This window comes from Artemia franciscana, chromosome 7 (assembly GCF_032884065.1).
Source record: "Artemia franciscana chromosome 7, ASM3288406v1, whole genome shotgun sequence".
NCBI lineage: Eukaryota > Metazoa > Arthropoda > Branchiopoda > Anostraca > Artemiidae > Artemia > Artemia franciscana.
In genome coordinates this window covers 56,372,604-56,387,539 of record NC_088869.1, presented here as the reverse complement: position 1 = coordinate 56,387,539, position 14,936 = coordinate 56,372,604, and the positions used below count along the sequence as shown (strand labels likewise).

At 34.9% G+C, this 14,936-nt stretch overlaps 3 protein-coding genes across 8 annotated transcripts in view; 1 reads left to right on the top strand and 2 right to left on the bottom strand.

The window, feature by feature from the left end:
- The window catches only part of LOC136029500 (enolase-phosphatase E1-like), a 539,221-nt gene that overhangs the window by 188,402 nt on the left and 335,883 nt on the right, over positions 1 to 14,936 (top strand). The gene's annotated exons all lie outside the window — the stretch shown is intronic.
- On the bottom strand, positions 186 to 11,327 carry LOC136028654 (eukaryotic translation initiation factor 5-like). The gene is made up of 6 exons (XM_065706479.1): positions 11,182 to 11,327; positions 10,692 to 11,051; positions 7,482 to 7,767; positions 6,454 to 6,564; positions 5,076 to 5,213; positions 186 to 426 (listed from the first exon to the last, which is right to left on the bottom strand). The coding sequence occupies exons 1-6, from the start codon at positions 11,325 to 11,327 to the stop codon at positions 250 to 252; spliced, it is 1,218 nt and encodes a 405-aa protein (XP_065562551.1). The 3' UTR covers positions 186 to 249.
- The window catches only part of LOC136029495 (uncharacterized), a 20,623-nt gene continuing 13,276 nt past the window's right edge, over positions 7,590 to 14,936 (bottom strand). For all 3 annotated transcript variants that reach the window (XM_065707931.1, XM_065707932.1, XM_065707933.1), the window contains 2 exons: positions 10,537 to 11,562; positions 7,590 to 7,767 (listed from right to left, as the gene is read on the bottom strand). Coding sequence is in view for 2 of the 3 variants with exons in the window: in XM_065707932.1 (XP_065564004.1) it covers positions 11,374 to 11,562 (189 nt within the window). In the remaining variant the exon portion in view is untranslated. The remainder of the gene's footprint in view (positions 7,768 to 10,536; positions 11,563 to 14,936) is intronic.

Below are 14,936 nucleotides of genomic sequence, written 5' to 3'. Positions count from 1 at the left end.
CATTTGTAGGCGGATACATTACGATTATTGCGCAATATGATAGTAGGCTACAGTGACGAGTTTTCTAGAAATTTTCGACAGTATTCTACATTTTAAATTATGAAAATGATGGTACTTTGAGCGATAGGCATCATTTTTTACCACTAAATATGACAGAGTAAAATAATAAAAAAAAACAATAAAACTTTATCCATAATTAGTCATTATATTTTAATATGATATATTTGGATACATTCCAAAACCTAGCATTCAATAAAGCTGATTAATTACAATTTCAATAACAAAAACCGTACATAATTTAGATGGCGTCAATATCAACATCGTCTCCTTCATCCTGCTTTTCGCCTCTGCTTTAGCTTCTTCAGCTTTACGACGCATTTCTGCTTCTTGCGTTTGTATATCCCTGGCTCTATCGTTATATTTAATCTAAAAGAAAGATCATCAATGAACAATATCATTTTAAAACAGCACAATGTTAGTAAAGGTAATCGAGCGGTACAACCCAGGCAATGCCAACATAATAATATACTTGGTGGAAAAAATGATTGTCAGTAAATCTAATTTCACATTTTAGATAATTTAGATACTTTTAGTTTAGATAAATCAGTAGCTTTACACAAAAACTATCAAAAGTTAAGTACTGACAGAAGACAAAAATTTTTATCGGATGCAAAACAATGGTGACGTTGTCACGCAAAATTCGGCTAATGCGCATTTAATCAAAAACTAAATTCTCTATAATCTTCCTATCTGAATGAGAGGACAATCAGTACATAATCAAAAATATTTTATTCATCTCGTGCATGATTTCCTCAGTCATAGAAACAAATTCTACAACCCTGATCTGAAAAGGATACTAGCAGATTTTTCTCCCATACGACGACATTATTTCGTCAAGAGGACGTGAAATCCGGTTGCCGAAGCGAACATCCTAAACCTTAAAGATTAAGGCTAAAATTTCCTGCTCATGATGAATATTAGGGAAACATTCGTTAAGATTTATTAAACAAAATGAATCAGTGAGAAGCGCCACAATTCACAATCTAAAGCCTAAGCAAACAGTGAAAGAACAATTAAAAAGAAGAAAAATGTGGCAACATCAAATACGACATTTCAGAAACATAATTGACACTTTCACAGCAAAAAAAAATCTTTTTTTTTTAAATTATCTCCCCTTACATAAATTTACGAAATAATTTAAAATAAATTTATAGCCCATGTAATGCTTTCAAAGCAGAAATTTTTTTTAGATTCAAAACTCTGCAGTTCTAGTGTTTTTTTTTTTTTTTTTTTTTTTTTTTAATAGCAACTGTTTTTTCCAAGAGGCGGAGAAAAATACTGAATTTTCAAAGTTTTCAACCGTTCAGCAAACCCTAAATAAAATTCATATCTCGGCTTTTAACAAAGTAGTCAAAAGTCTTCAAAGGAAGAGGAGGCATTTATTTACTTGTTAATGTTTTGACACAAGTTTAATATGAGTTCTCAAACAAACACATAAATATACAGTTCAGAATGGCCAAGTTTTTGAGATTTTTGAGTAGCTGTGTAGCTATAACTAAAAAGTTGACTATTAGAAGCCTTAAAGTCATATTCAAAAAGTGAACGAAATAAAGTGAATAAATGCAGCTAATCAATAATGATACATCTCTGCCAGTGTAAAATTTGCAAATTTCCCATTCTAGGTAATATTGAATATCAAATTCTTACTTGATATGTACTTTTGGCATGATATATATATATATATGCTCTTAACATACTTAGATGTCTGTAGTCCCGTATAGCCTTATTTGAGATAGCTGATTACGGGTGATGATTATCGTCAGGTTGGTCCTTTTTGTTTTATTGATTGAATAATCTTTTTTTGTTTATTTCCTGTTCTCCTGTTTTCAAGCCATGAATCACAATGGGGGGAGTGGGAAGCGTTGGGGGGGTTAATATCTAATTTCCCATTTTATTGATATGAAAAACAACAGTGAAAAAACTAGCTTTATGGCAATTTCACTGGTTTGCGTTCCCGAAACAGACTTTCTTCGGCTGAATACTTGAAAAATAAGGTTTTTCGAGTTTGAAACCTAGGCCTAATTCCTACATCTAAATACCCATGGAAAAGGCCTACGTCCATCGAACACGTAAATAACAAAAAATATAACACAAAAAAAAAAAAATTTGTTCGATACTCTTTATTTATAAGTAGCAGTAATGCCATATATATCTGACTTATTATACTCTTTTATTGCCGAACAAAAAATAAATACAGAGTACAGAACACGTTAGAACAAGAAAAAACAACAAAAAACAAGACTATGGATCCTAGGTCAATTTTTCGAGATCCTGGGTATTTTTCCTAGGTCGATAAAGACTTTTGTCATTTAGTTTTACAAAATAAGGAATATATCAAGAAATGAGGGGGGAGATGCAATTAATAGACACTTTTCTAAAACTAAGCATAAAACCAGATACAGGTTGATCCGATCCCCTCCCTGCTGAAAATGTCTGCACACGAAAAACAACTAGTTTATAATCTATCATTCAAAGTCCCACGTCCACACTGCTAGCAAACTGTTTATGAACAATCGGTAATATAAATACATCGAGTCAGGGCGTCAAAATTAGATATAAAAAAACGTAGATCAATTTCTTAGATCTTTCTTCCGACAAATTTTTGCTTACAATACTCCCTATTACGAGTTTATATTTTCTGATCACAGTAATGTTAGTGATTTAGAGAATGTTTGTGACTTTGTAAATAATCAATTTTAGCATACTAGTAAGATTTTCTTTGCAATTAAAAGCGATTAAATGCCTATCAATACCCACAAAAATGTTCAGACCAATCTTTTAAATTTTCTAAATTGTGTTGATTGACAAAGAATCCTAGTAAGGATTTGACAATTCCAGTTGACAATAACAACTAATATGCAACTAATATTTTACATACTCTGTCATATCTATTTGCATTTTGTCTATTTATTAATATTTACTAATAAGTATTGATTCACAGTTCTAACAGTACAAGAGAGCGTGCTTAGCATATTGAATCAGACAATATCGACATCCACTCGTACACTAACTAACTTGGACTTAGCTCCTCCTAGGCTGCCTGGCACATCAGGAGACACCGCTGCCTCTATAAAACGATCTCTGAAGAGCTTGTGGCCCCAAATCTTCCAATGATGTTTACGCCAGTACTCGGTCAACCGTCACTTTCTGCCGTCCAGGGTCATCTAATACCAGGAAGGACCCAGCCCCAGAAATCGCGGAAGAGCCTGTCATCACGCATACGGACCATTTGTTTCCAATACTGCGAACTACTACTCTGGATTATTTAAAGAATCAATTGTTGCTTAGATCTTTCACATACAGATGTATTCGTAATTCTGTCAGACCAAAGTATTCCTAGGATGCGTAAGGGGTAATTATTTCAAAAACCTTGAATTCGCTTTTCAACTTGTTTCACAACTCTGGGTGGTTAATTTTCAAATTCAAGTAGTCTATTTGACCACAAGGTAAGTATTTAAAATGTACAAGCTGGTATTTTAAAGCGGACGCTCAAGAGTTGGCCATATATAGCTAGGCTTCTGACCCTAAAAAAGCGCTTGAGAATAATAGGTGCTACAAGTTACCAGCTCAGGATTCCTTTGAAGTGTACCACCTTTTCACATTAGTAAGTATTAGAAAACTCTCACCATTACACAGGATAACCACACATACAACTCACCATTACACAATCAACGAGACAAGCGACATACTAATATGTGATTAATGAGGCAACATATCTTGTATATATATATATATATATAAAAAAAAAAATCCACTTATTCAGTCCTTCATCATTACATTTTTTGTATTATCAATAAATAAGGGCATATTCTCGAGACACAAATTTACACGACTCAAAGCACTATACATTAACTGACAAAGACGGGTAATTTAGCCGCTTCACATGGAAGTAAATCTAGCAACGCTAAAAGATTGCAATACCCCTTGCAATTCCTCTGCTACGAATTAGCAACTCGACTGCAAAAGCATTGAATTCTAAAATTTTATCCTTTTAAAAGAAACTATTTTTAATTGAAAAGAATTGTTTCTTTTCTTCGTTAGCAATGACGAACACCTTGAAAAAAGTTTAAATTCTGACGATCATATTCCCACTTGAAAATATAATTATTTACCAAATAATTTTACAGTGGCGGATAGGTGGTCAAATACCATGCTAAAATGTACAAATTTCTCCAAAACAAATTTATATTTTTAATATCAAATCTAATTTAAATATACTATTCTTAGCTTCAAATGAAAAGAAATACATATTTTAGTGAGGCACTTTGATCTTCTAGCGATCTGTTTAATTTGTACAATGAAGAAAAAAAAATATTTTACGATTATTTCGAAGACATTACTTTAGTGAAAATAAATCAGAGCTGGAACCAACTGACAACTACAATGATTCATTTCAGGTGTTTTATCATAAAATTTGAATTCCCTTAAATATGCATGGTGCTACTAGTAGAAGCAATCGCAAAGCATCTCCGATTAAACCTAGGATAATGATTAGCCCTCTAAGATCGATTAATAAATGAATTATTTATATAAGTTTCTTTTTAGTCAGCCGAAATCCTCGGGCCATCACAGCCAGATCAAATTTGTCTTTTATTTACAGAAAGAAAGATGGAGAGAGAAGAATAAATCTTGGAATAATTAAGAGATTAAATAGTCTATTAGTTTGCCTCATTTTAAGAAAAAGGTTAGATACGTACTATATTTAAATCATGAGTTTTAGTTTTTATCAGGTTTCTTGGAGACTTAGTAGTTCTTTTGTATTTAAAATTAGGTTTGCGCCTTGAATGAAACAAGGAGCAATCTTTCTTTCTTTTTTCATTTATGTTAATTATCAGTTCTTATCCCAAGGACAAGCTCTACTTCTTCGGTGAGTTATTTATGTTGTATGATTACTTTGAATAAAGGATTTCTCTACAACAACATCATGTCTTTTCTACTATAATTGCACGGCAAAACAATATAGCTTGCAACAGTTCTAATGCATGATTCTTAAGAAAGAAAAGTTAAAAACGCACCTTTTCAGATTTTTCCACATCTTCACAAACTGCAAGCGCTTTAACTCCAGCTGCCAACTCCTCTTGCCGTTTTTTAACTGCATCTGCAGAAACGTCCTCTGACCATTCAACATCTTCGTCGTCACCAAAATCATTTTCCTAAAGAAACATTAATGGAATAAACTAAAAACATGCATACATCTGAACATGCAAACATCTTATTTTTGCTGAAGATAAAAATACAGTTTTTAGTATAGCTGAGTTCCGAGCCAATGTTGGCAAAACTTGACAAATCCATTGATGCGTGCTAGCAAGGAGGGCTTGAGAAAGAGGAAATAAGAGAAGGGAATAAGGAAGAGAAAAAGACAGGGAGAAAAAGAAAAAATGATTCATCTAGTAGGTTGGATTACCAGCCCTTATTAAAAGAAAAACTCAGTACATTTAATATAGATATATATTCAAGTGTCTAGCTGTCAGTTCCATCTTTTCGGTGATTTGCGGCTAAACTATTTTAACAAGATACCTTGAAAGTCCTACACATAATCCCAGAGCCACGAATGCCAATCTATGCATAAACAATATTATGTATTAATCTATTTCCATAAATGGCAATTACAAACATATTTTCCAATTTTAAGCCTTTCTATTGTATTTTAGTAAACGAGTACAACAGTGAAACCCCAACCTACACGAACGGTAACTACAACGACCGAGGACTCTAGCTAACGAGCATAAATCATGCAAGTCAAAGGCCCTAACCGGCGGAGGGAAGCAAGATATTTATATCTATATATATATATATATATATATATATATATATATATATATATATATATATATATATATATATATATATATATATATATATATATGAAATCAAGGGTTTTCTCATGTAAGAAAATGGTTGCAACCAGCTTTGGGGCTAATTAGTGCAGTTTTCCCCGTCTATCAATTTTTCTACTTTTCTACCGTTTTCTTTTTATTCCATATCTGCTTTGACAAAGCTCCCTCCTCGAAATCAACTAATGCGTACCTGCCTGTGTCAAACAACTCTAGTTTCTTGTTTTTGAAACATCTACAAGAGCTAAAAAACCCAATGTAGATGTAGCAAATATCTAACGGATCTTAGTACTAATATCGAACACTGGGTTAAATAGACGAAACCGAAAGAATCCCCGGGGATAACGGCTGTGTGAGGTCAAAAAATGCCATGTACGAGGGGCAATAATACCAAATATCAATTTTTAGGTAAACATTGTTTTGCTTTTTTGTTGTTTTTTTTTGTTGATATACGGGCTGCGGAATAAAAGAATTAAAAAAAATTGTCTATTATCATTTTTCGCATCCGACAAACTATGAGAAAAAAAAATAGTCTCTCTGTGGGTAAGAAGTTCCTTACCTTTACTGTGGCATCTCCATTTTTAGCCCCACTATCTTCCTCTTTCTTTCCTTTTCTTCCACCTTTCTTTTGAGATTCTGTGAGCGAAGCGCCTTGAACGGTTGGATCAACCTGTCATAAAACAATTTTGTGAACAAGATTTAAGTTTAAAATGAGAAGGATTATAAAACTTGGAAACGGGCCAAACACCTTTTATTGATCTTTTTTCTTTTTAGTCTCTACATGAGATTTCTAAGATCAGACTACTTCAGTGCCAATATTTAAGGCAAGGAAAGAAAAAACACTATTAGACATAAAAAAAAAGACAAATCTCATTAAAAGACTAATGGACCAGAACATTGCCACACCAGAGACATGTGTATTATGTCTCAATTTTCAAAATTCTAAACAAAGAATTATGTTTTCTTTTATAAAACTTCTCAAAGTTGCATATTTTTTAGGATCTAAATTAAAATTAACAGTTTCTTTTTATGCTTCCTATGATATTATAATCTAAATCCTACATCTGAATAACGTCTTGTCTTTTCATGAATCTATCTTTTCATAAGCAACGTTTTTTCACACACAAAAACTCTTTTAGAGCCAGTAGAAGTCAAAAAAGCTTACCACGTTTCAGATATAAAGTCTAAAACACCAGCATTTGATAGCTAATACGAATGATGGAAAATAATCATGAACTTTCTTTTTCACCTGAGCAAGATATTCAGTTTGAACATTAAAATACCAGATGTCTTCGGCGGTGACGAAACAACAAAGGGTCATAACAAGGTTTTTAGTAGAGGAGGAGGGAAATTCATTAATAAAGTCAGATTACATGCATCAGAATCATAGGAGGGAAGAGGAAGAATAAACTAAGAACGAGAGCGAAAGAGAGAGTGAAAAGGAGAGAGGGAGGGAGTGATGAAGAGAAAGCACAAAAAAGATAAATGTATAGTGACTTTCTTAGCGCTGTACTAGGTGAAATACCAAATAGAAACTTTGAACCACAAGAAAAAAAAGTCACCACTCAAGATGCAAAAATGACAAACCTCTGGCGGATTCTTAAGAATATATGTTGTCAGCTTGTGTCTAGTCTCCAATAAGCCTTGATGACCACAGGCTTTGCAGCTTTGACTAATCGTCTGCTTCTTAGCATTGCAAGAAAGGACTGTTTCAGGGTTCTCACACTGTGGACACAATACAAAACGACTATTGAAACCATTCAACAGATCCTGAAGTTTGGAAGCATCGTGGGCAGCATTGACAATGTATCTATCATTCTTGGGATCGAATTGAGTTTGAGCTCCAAGCTCACAGCCAAATACTTGGTTGGATCTGCAAAAAGTGGATTTTAGCTTTGAGGGCTAACTGAAGGCCTTTCCGGTCTTTATATAATCAGAAACTAAAATAGAGAAACTCGTTTTTCGAAACAAAGCTAAGTTTGTTACTCGTAGATTACTTACAAATTTACACTATGGTGATTTTATAGTCCGTTAACTGATACTGTTGTATTGTATACTGGAATTATTGAAAGTAAAAGCATATGGAGAACTTGAATTACAATTTAATTTCATAAGTTTTTAGTATATATTTATATCCTGAAACCGTTCATAGTTTGAAATTATGTGCATTTAGCTTTATTGATGGAATCATTTTATGCCAGTGAATGCTGTTGCTTTTAAAATGACACCGCCCATGGAAAAACAATTTTCCACCAAAAACTTATAAAATCCCAAATGCCATCAGTAAGCCTTTAAATTTGTCGATGTGTGCAGCTCCGGCACGCCACAGGATCGGAATATTTTTCGAGGGAGTACGATCGTTTACGGTAATTTACATGGTATTATGGAAAAGTTTTATGAAGCCAACTTCTACATTTCAACTTGAAACTAAGTTAGCTCTATCGATTGGTTCAATATGCCTTCCTCTGCTTTATTTGGTCCTCAACATAAGTAGAAGTACATGCTTCTTCCCGAAACGTGTTACATTTAAACACAGAAAAACGTTTTCAAAGGCATCATTTTTCCTAGGAAAACTTCCGTGGAAAACAAAACAGAGTTAATTAAAGTAAACAAACCCGTGACAGATTTTCAGTTCTGTCTGTTTTCTCTAAGATTAATATTTTGCATGTTAAGGCCTTTTGAGTTACCACATCCATGATGCGTTAGTATATTACGATGTTCTATAATGTTCATCATGTGTTATGAGGACCCGATGTTCGGACGTTCATGCAATTTAAGTGTATTTTTTTCAACCTTATCGGCGATGTATGGAGGTTGTCTGAATAAATCATATATTTAATTCACTATCTAAACACAAAAACCGTAAAAATGAAAAGGGAAATCATGGTTTGGTTGCTGTAAAAATTAATCTAAAATATAAACAAAAGGAATTTGAAAAATTTGAGCAATTAAGCAAAAAAAGAGCCTAAAATCAACATCAAAATATATCAGTATACATTTAAGTCTGGATTTACAGCAAGAATTACACTAATTTTGATTTTAAGAAGCTTATTTTCAGGCATCTCGAAAGTAAAACGGTTATAAGAAGTAATGAAATATGGAAACAAAAACGAAGTTTAGAATATTAGAAGAAAAAGCTGCAATCTTTTGCTACAATCCAGCACAATCCCAAACAAAACGATTGTAAAGATCACAGCAGAGCACAAGCTTAATAGCACCCTCTTCATGAGGTTGCGCTCCCAGAGGCACAACCACATTGTTTGTAGGAGTGGAAATGGTAGGAGTGGGAATAGACCCTCTTTCTGCTGAGATATTATACCATTCAATATTCGTCGAGTTCTTGCACCAAGATGGTTCCATTTTTTCGTTTGAAAAAAAAAACAAGAACTAAGAGTTCATATGGCACTTGTGACGAGGCAAGAAGAGCTAAGAGCCAAGAGATCTCTGTCTGATTAAGATAGCCTCCGTCTCATCTTAAGTAAGTAAGTATCTCCACATTGGGCAATAATCTTTCTGTTTCGATGAAGTCGTGTAATGTCTGTTACGAAAGTTTTACTGGCTATTGTAGCATAACAAATAGAAAGCCGAACACGAGAAAAGGTCCCTTGTGGAGAAACCTAAGGTGGGAGAGAGAGAGAGGAGAGAGCAAGAGGAGAGAGAGAGGAGAGAGGAGAGAGGAGAGAGAGAGAAGAGAGGAGAGAGAGAGAAGAGAGGAGAGAGAGAGGAGAGAGGAGAGAGAGAGGATAAAGAGGAGAAAGAGGAGAAAGAGGAGAAAGAGGAGAAAGAGGAGAGAGAGGAGAGAGAGAGAGAGGAGAGAGAGGAGAGAGAGGAGAGAGAGGAGAGAGAGAGGAGAGAGAGAGAGGGAGAGAGGGAGAGAGAGAGCAGTTCACTTGCTAATACCGGTTCTGAGGATCACTTGCTGCCGGCCATATGGCCGGCACTTGGTGAATTTACCCTCTAACTTTTTTTTATCCTATTCTGTCTAGGTTTATTTTTAATTTAAAAAAAAGGAATATTTCTCTTTTCAGATGGAAGGGTCCAAGTCTAGTCTTGTTTTTAATTATAATATTGTATTTAATTGCTTAAAAAGTTCGGGCCTTTCTATCACTTTTGAAAAATGTCAATTTTTTGTAGTAAATTGTTTGGAGAAAAATGTCAGGACGACTCTCGATTGCGGCAATGGTGCTATTTTCCAGTCGTCGCCAATAGAAACTTATTAGGGATTATCTCATGTTACTTCGAAAAGAGATTTCAAACCAGGCCTGGTTCAGCATGTTCAGATGAAACTACGCAAGGCATTTGGTCTTTTAATTCGTTTTCTGGGTCTATATCGTCGGGACGTCCTTGGTCGTATGTATAGCGCTCTTGCTCTGCCTCACGTATTGTTCCCATACCTCCTCTTCCGTAATTTCAGACCTTCTGATCTTTCGCCCATTAAAGCATCTTATTTTAAATTTAAAACATTTTTGCTTGGTGTCCCCCTTTCTTTTAGTAACACTGAGATCGTATTAAATCTTAGTACAGGATCCTGTAGTCTGTATAAAGAAAAATTATAAAACATTTGAAGACAAGGCGAAAGTGGTGAGGTCACCTGGAAAGGAAATTTAAATTATGAAAATCATAAAGAATGACTGAAACTTACCCGAGTGACAAAGATAATCAAACATCATATCCCGCTCTTCTTGTGTTTTATGTGTTGCTTTGCGATTTATTGTTGTTATCAAGTGGCGGATGGTTGCTTGGTTGAGGACACTAGCCCCCGGCCTCATGCCGTTTGGGAAAATCTTCCCCAGAAACCTCTGCACAATTTTTGATACGTTTGCCAACTTTCCACCCGTCAATGACAACAAAAGTTTGGCGGCTCCGGCACACCAGGCTTGACCAGAGCCGGCCGAACGAATGACATGTAATTCTGAAAAATCTTCTCTTCGTCGAGGCTGAGTGCCACACCAGCGGACTTTAAGGAGGCGGTTTTGGGCTTCTCTACAAGGACCACAAACATTTCTTCTTCCTTTACTGCTTGCCGATTTATGAACTCCTCCACTGTCATGTTTTCTGGGACGCCAGGCCGATGACCGAACAAAAAGGACACCAGAAAGCACAGGAAGGCCGTCAAGTGTGGTAGATCGCCGTCCAAAGCCGATTCCTTGACAGACGCTGGAGCAAAGGAGCCATGAACTGCTCGACGCCTGCCTTCAGCTTTATATAGTCATCGTTATTGAAGGAGTGGGGGGCGAAAGCCCGGTGCTCCTTACGCCTCTTTTCTGTTGTCGCAAGTGACGAGTGCCTTCTATCCAAATGACCCAGGGCCTTTACGAAGGAGGTCACATGTGTTAGATCCAGGTTCTTCGGTCCGTCACTACCACGGCTGCTGATGTAATCGACAAATTTCCGAAAGCCCTGGGAGTATTTGTTTCTTGAGCTTCCCTGCATTCCACATTCCGCCAACTTTGCGAAGAATAGCTCCACTCTGCTGGAGCTATTCTCCCACTTGTAATTTGTGCCCTCCAGCACAAAGTAGACGGGCAGGCAAGGTCGGTCCAGGGGCAGACAAGGTCGGTCCAGGGGCAGATAAAGTCATTTCAGGGCCAGGCAGAGACAGTCCAGGGGCAGGCAAGGTCGTTTGGGAGGATTTTTGGCAAACAATATTTTTAATCGTTCTGGTCATCTAGAAGGGGAAAATAGTGTCAGTAACAAGTACTTGATATATGGCTCACAAAATATATGGCTTAATCCTCCAGCTAGTCGTGTGGATAAATAAATTTTTAATTCTGCATCCGAATTAGTAACACACTAAGATATAGTTGTGCCAATTAAACTCAAATGAAAAATAGCTTTTAATATAATGCAATACAATCATATCAATATAATGGAATATAATCATTTCAATATAATAAAATATAATGGAATAATAGCATGAGAACCTAGTAAATTACCAGGTTCTCTTTTTTCTTAAAAAAAAATAAAGAAAAAAAGCTTAAGTATTTTTAGTATATTTTTTTTGGGGGGGGGGGAGGAAGTTCAAGGGGAGGCTACATGGTATAATCTTTCAATAGAGGAATTTGTCTTGGGAGAAGAGAAAGGGGTTGCAGGATTTTCTAGTATTATTTTAAAAATCAATGAAAAAATAAATAAGAAAAGTTTTTTTCAAACTGAATGTAAGGCACAGCATTAGAACTTAATTAACCTCGCTCTTTAAGCTAAACTATTTTCAGTATATTTGGCTTAAGGGGTGAGAGATAGAAGGGAGGGTGGGGGATAATTTGAAAAATAAAAAAATACAGATTATTTTAAGGATCCAGAATAACACAACACTTAGTAAAGAGTCATTATATGACATAAACACCAACAGGAATAGCTGCTGACAGTCAGGTACAAAATATGAGGATTTAAGATCAAAACCAGATATTTTTAAAATGTACTTGCAAAAAGCACCGTGTTTAACTGGTAATTTACTAGGTTCTCACAATATTTTTCCAGTATATTCGAAAAATGACCGAGTTCTCACACTGTTTTACATATACTTGAAAAATAAGCAAGTTCTCACGATTCAAAAGTTGAAAAATACTATTTCAAATACTAAGAAAACTCACTGTTCCAGATTCTTTCCTATGATTCTATATGTCTCCTGGAACTCAATTCTAAGAGTACAAGCCTAAAGAAAAAACTTTTTTTTTGTTCATGTTTTAAACTTCAATGTCTAGTTGCACTACACAGCAGCTAGTCGGTTTTTCGCATGGTTATAACTTCAAAAAATATAAAAATATTAAGGACCCGGAAGAACGCAACACTTAGTAAAGAGTTATAGTATGACATTAAACACCAACAGGAATAGCTGTTGACAGTCTGACACAAAATATGAGGATTTAGGATCCAAACCAGATATTTTCAAATTTAATTGCAAAAAGAACCGTGTTTAACTGGTAATTTACCAGGTTATCACAATATTTTTCCAGTATATTCGAAAAACGACCGAGTTCTCACACGTTTTACAAGTATACTTGAAAAATAAGCCAGTTCTCACGATCCAAAAGTCGAAAAATACTATTTCAAATACTAAGAAAGCTCGCAAGTGTTCCAGATTCTTTCCTATGATTCTATATGTCTCCTGGAACTCATTTCTAAGAGTACAAGCCTAAAGAAAAAAGTTTTTTTGTTCATGTTTTAAACTTCAATGTCTAGTTGTACTACACAGCAGCTAGTCGGTTTTTCGCATGGTTTTTGTAATAAATAGGCTGAGAACTTGCAGGTCAATTAAACTTAAATTTTGAGAGAAGGCATCTCCAATTTTTCTAAGATATTGTAGTAGTAGTAGTAGTAGTAGTAGTGGGTCAGTAGTAGCAGTAGTAGGATACCTCGCTCTTTACGCTAAAGTAATCTTAGTGTATTTGGTTGGGGGAGGGTTAAGCAAGGAGGTGGATTGGTGGAGGTTGGGGATACCTGGCTCTTTACGCTAAAGCATTTTTAGTATATTTGGTTTGGGGGGGGGGGTTAAGAAAGGAGGGGGCTACCTCGCTCTTTACACTAAAATATTATTAGTGTATTTGGTTGGAGGGAGGGTAAAGAATGGAGGGGGGGATACCTCGTTCTTTTCGCTAAAGCATTTTTAGTATATTTGGTTGGGGGGGGGGGGGGTTAAAAAGGAGGGGGCTAAGTGGAGGGGGGTACCTCGCTCTTTACACTAAAATATTATTAGTGTATTTGGTTGGAGGGAGGGTAAAAAATGGAGGGGGTATACCTCGCTCTTTTCGCTAAAGTATTTTCAACATATTTGATTGGGGGGAAGGTTTAGAAAAGAGGGGGAGTAAGTGGAGGGGATACCTCGCTCTTTACGCTAAAGTATTTTTAGTGTATTTGGTTTGAGGGGGGCAGTTGAGAAAGGAGGGGGATAAGTGGAGGTCCACAAAAAACCTAATCAAATAAAAAAGCTTTTATTACCAATAAAAACTTTTGATTATACCACGGACTAGATCTGGTAATTTCTGCACTAAATTTTGCAGGGATTTTTTTTTTAGCTAGGCATGTCCCCTATTGTCAAGCATTGGTGGTACTTGTATTTGGTTGGGGGTAGGTTAAGAAAGGAGAGGGATTAGTGGAGGGTAGGGATACCTCACTCTTTACGCTAAAGTATTTTAAGCATATTTGGTTTGGGGGGGGGGCAGAAAGGGGGATACTTCGCTCTTTAAGCTAAAGTATTTCTAGTATATTTGGTTGGGGGGCTTAGTTGAGGATGGAAGGGGATACCTCACTCTTTACGCTAAAGTGTTTTTAGTGTATTTGGTTGGGGGAAGGGTTAAAAAAGGAAGGGGATTGGCGGATGGTGAAGGGCCCCAAAAAAAACCTAATAAAATAAAAAAGCTTTTATTACCGATAAAAACTTTTGATTATACCATGGACTAGATCTGGTAGTTTCTACACTATATTTTGCAGGAAGTAATTATTTTATTTTTTTAGCTAGGCTAAAAACACATAGAATATATATATATATATATATATATATATATATATATATATATATATATATATATATATATATATATATATATATATATATATATATATATATATATATATATATATATATATATATATATATATATATATATATGTGTATATATATATATATATATATATATATATATATATATATATATATATATATATATATATATATATATATATATATATATATATATATATATATATATATATAGAAATACATTTGAATATTTCTTTAAACCAACAGATTAACATCCCAAAGAAATATTTGTGTAATAGCAAGGTAAAATATTAGGACAGCTACCTAATGTGCAACAACTGCCTGAAGTGCAAATATATGGCGCAAATTATACAAGTCCAATGCATTTTGTCACCCGTTAATTTGAATTATCACATATATTTCATTGTTATACAACAATTTTGCGGGGGAGCTTTCTACTCAGGGGTGATTTCCATGGGGAGAAATTTCCTGAATTAATATACAGAATTTTTTATTCATCTTTCTTTCCTTTCGAATGCCCAGTTTTACATACGGAGATATTT

Excerpts from the sequence above, each read along its gene's own strand:
- LOC136028654 (XM_065706479.1), bottom strand. The coding sequence starts at position 11,327 with ATGCAGGGAAGCTCAAGAAACAAATACTCCCAGGGCTTTCGGAAATTT. Across the intron at positions 11,052-11,181 it reads CTGGGTCATTTGGATAGAAG|CGTCTGTCAAGGAATCGGCT; the intron begins GCACTCGTCACT and ends CCTTTGCTCCAG. Across the intron at positions 6,565-7,481 it reads TTCTTAAGAATCCGCCAGAG|GTTGATCCAACCGTTCAAGG; the intron begins GTTTGTCATTTT and ends GTTTTATGACAG.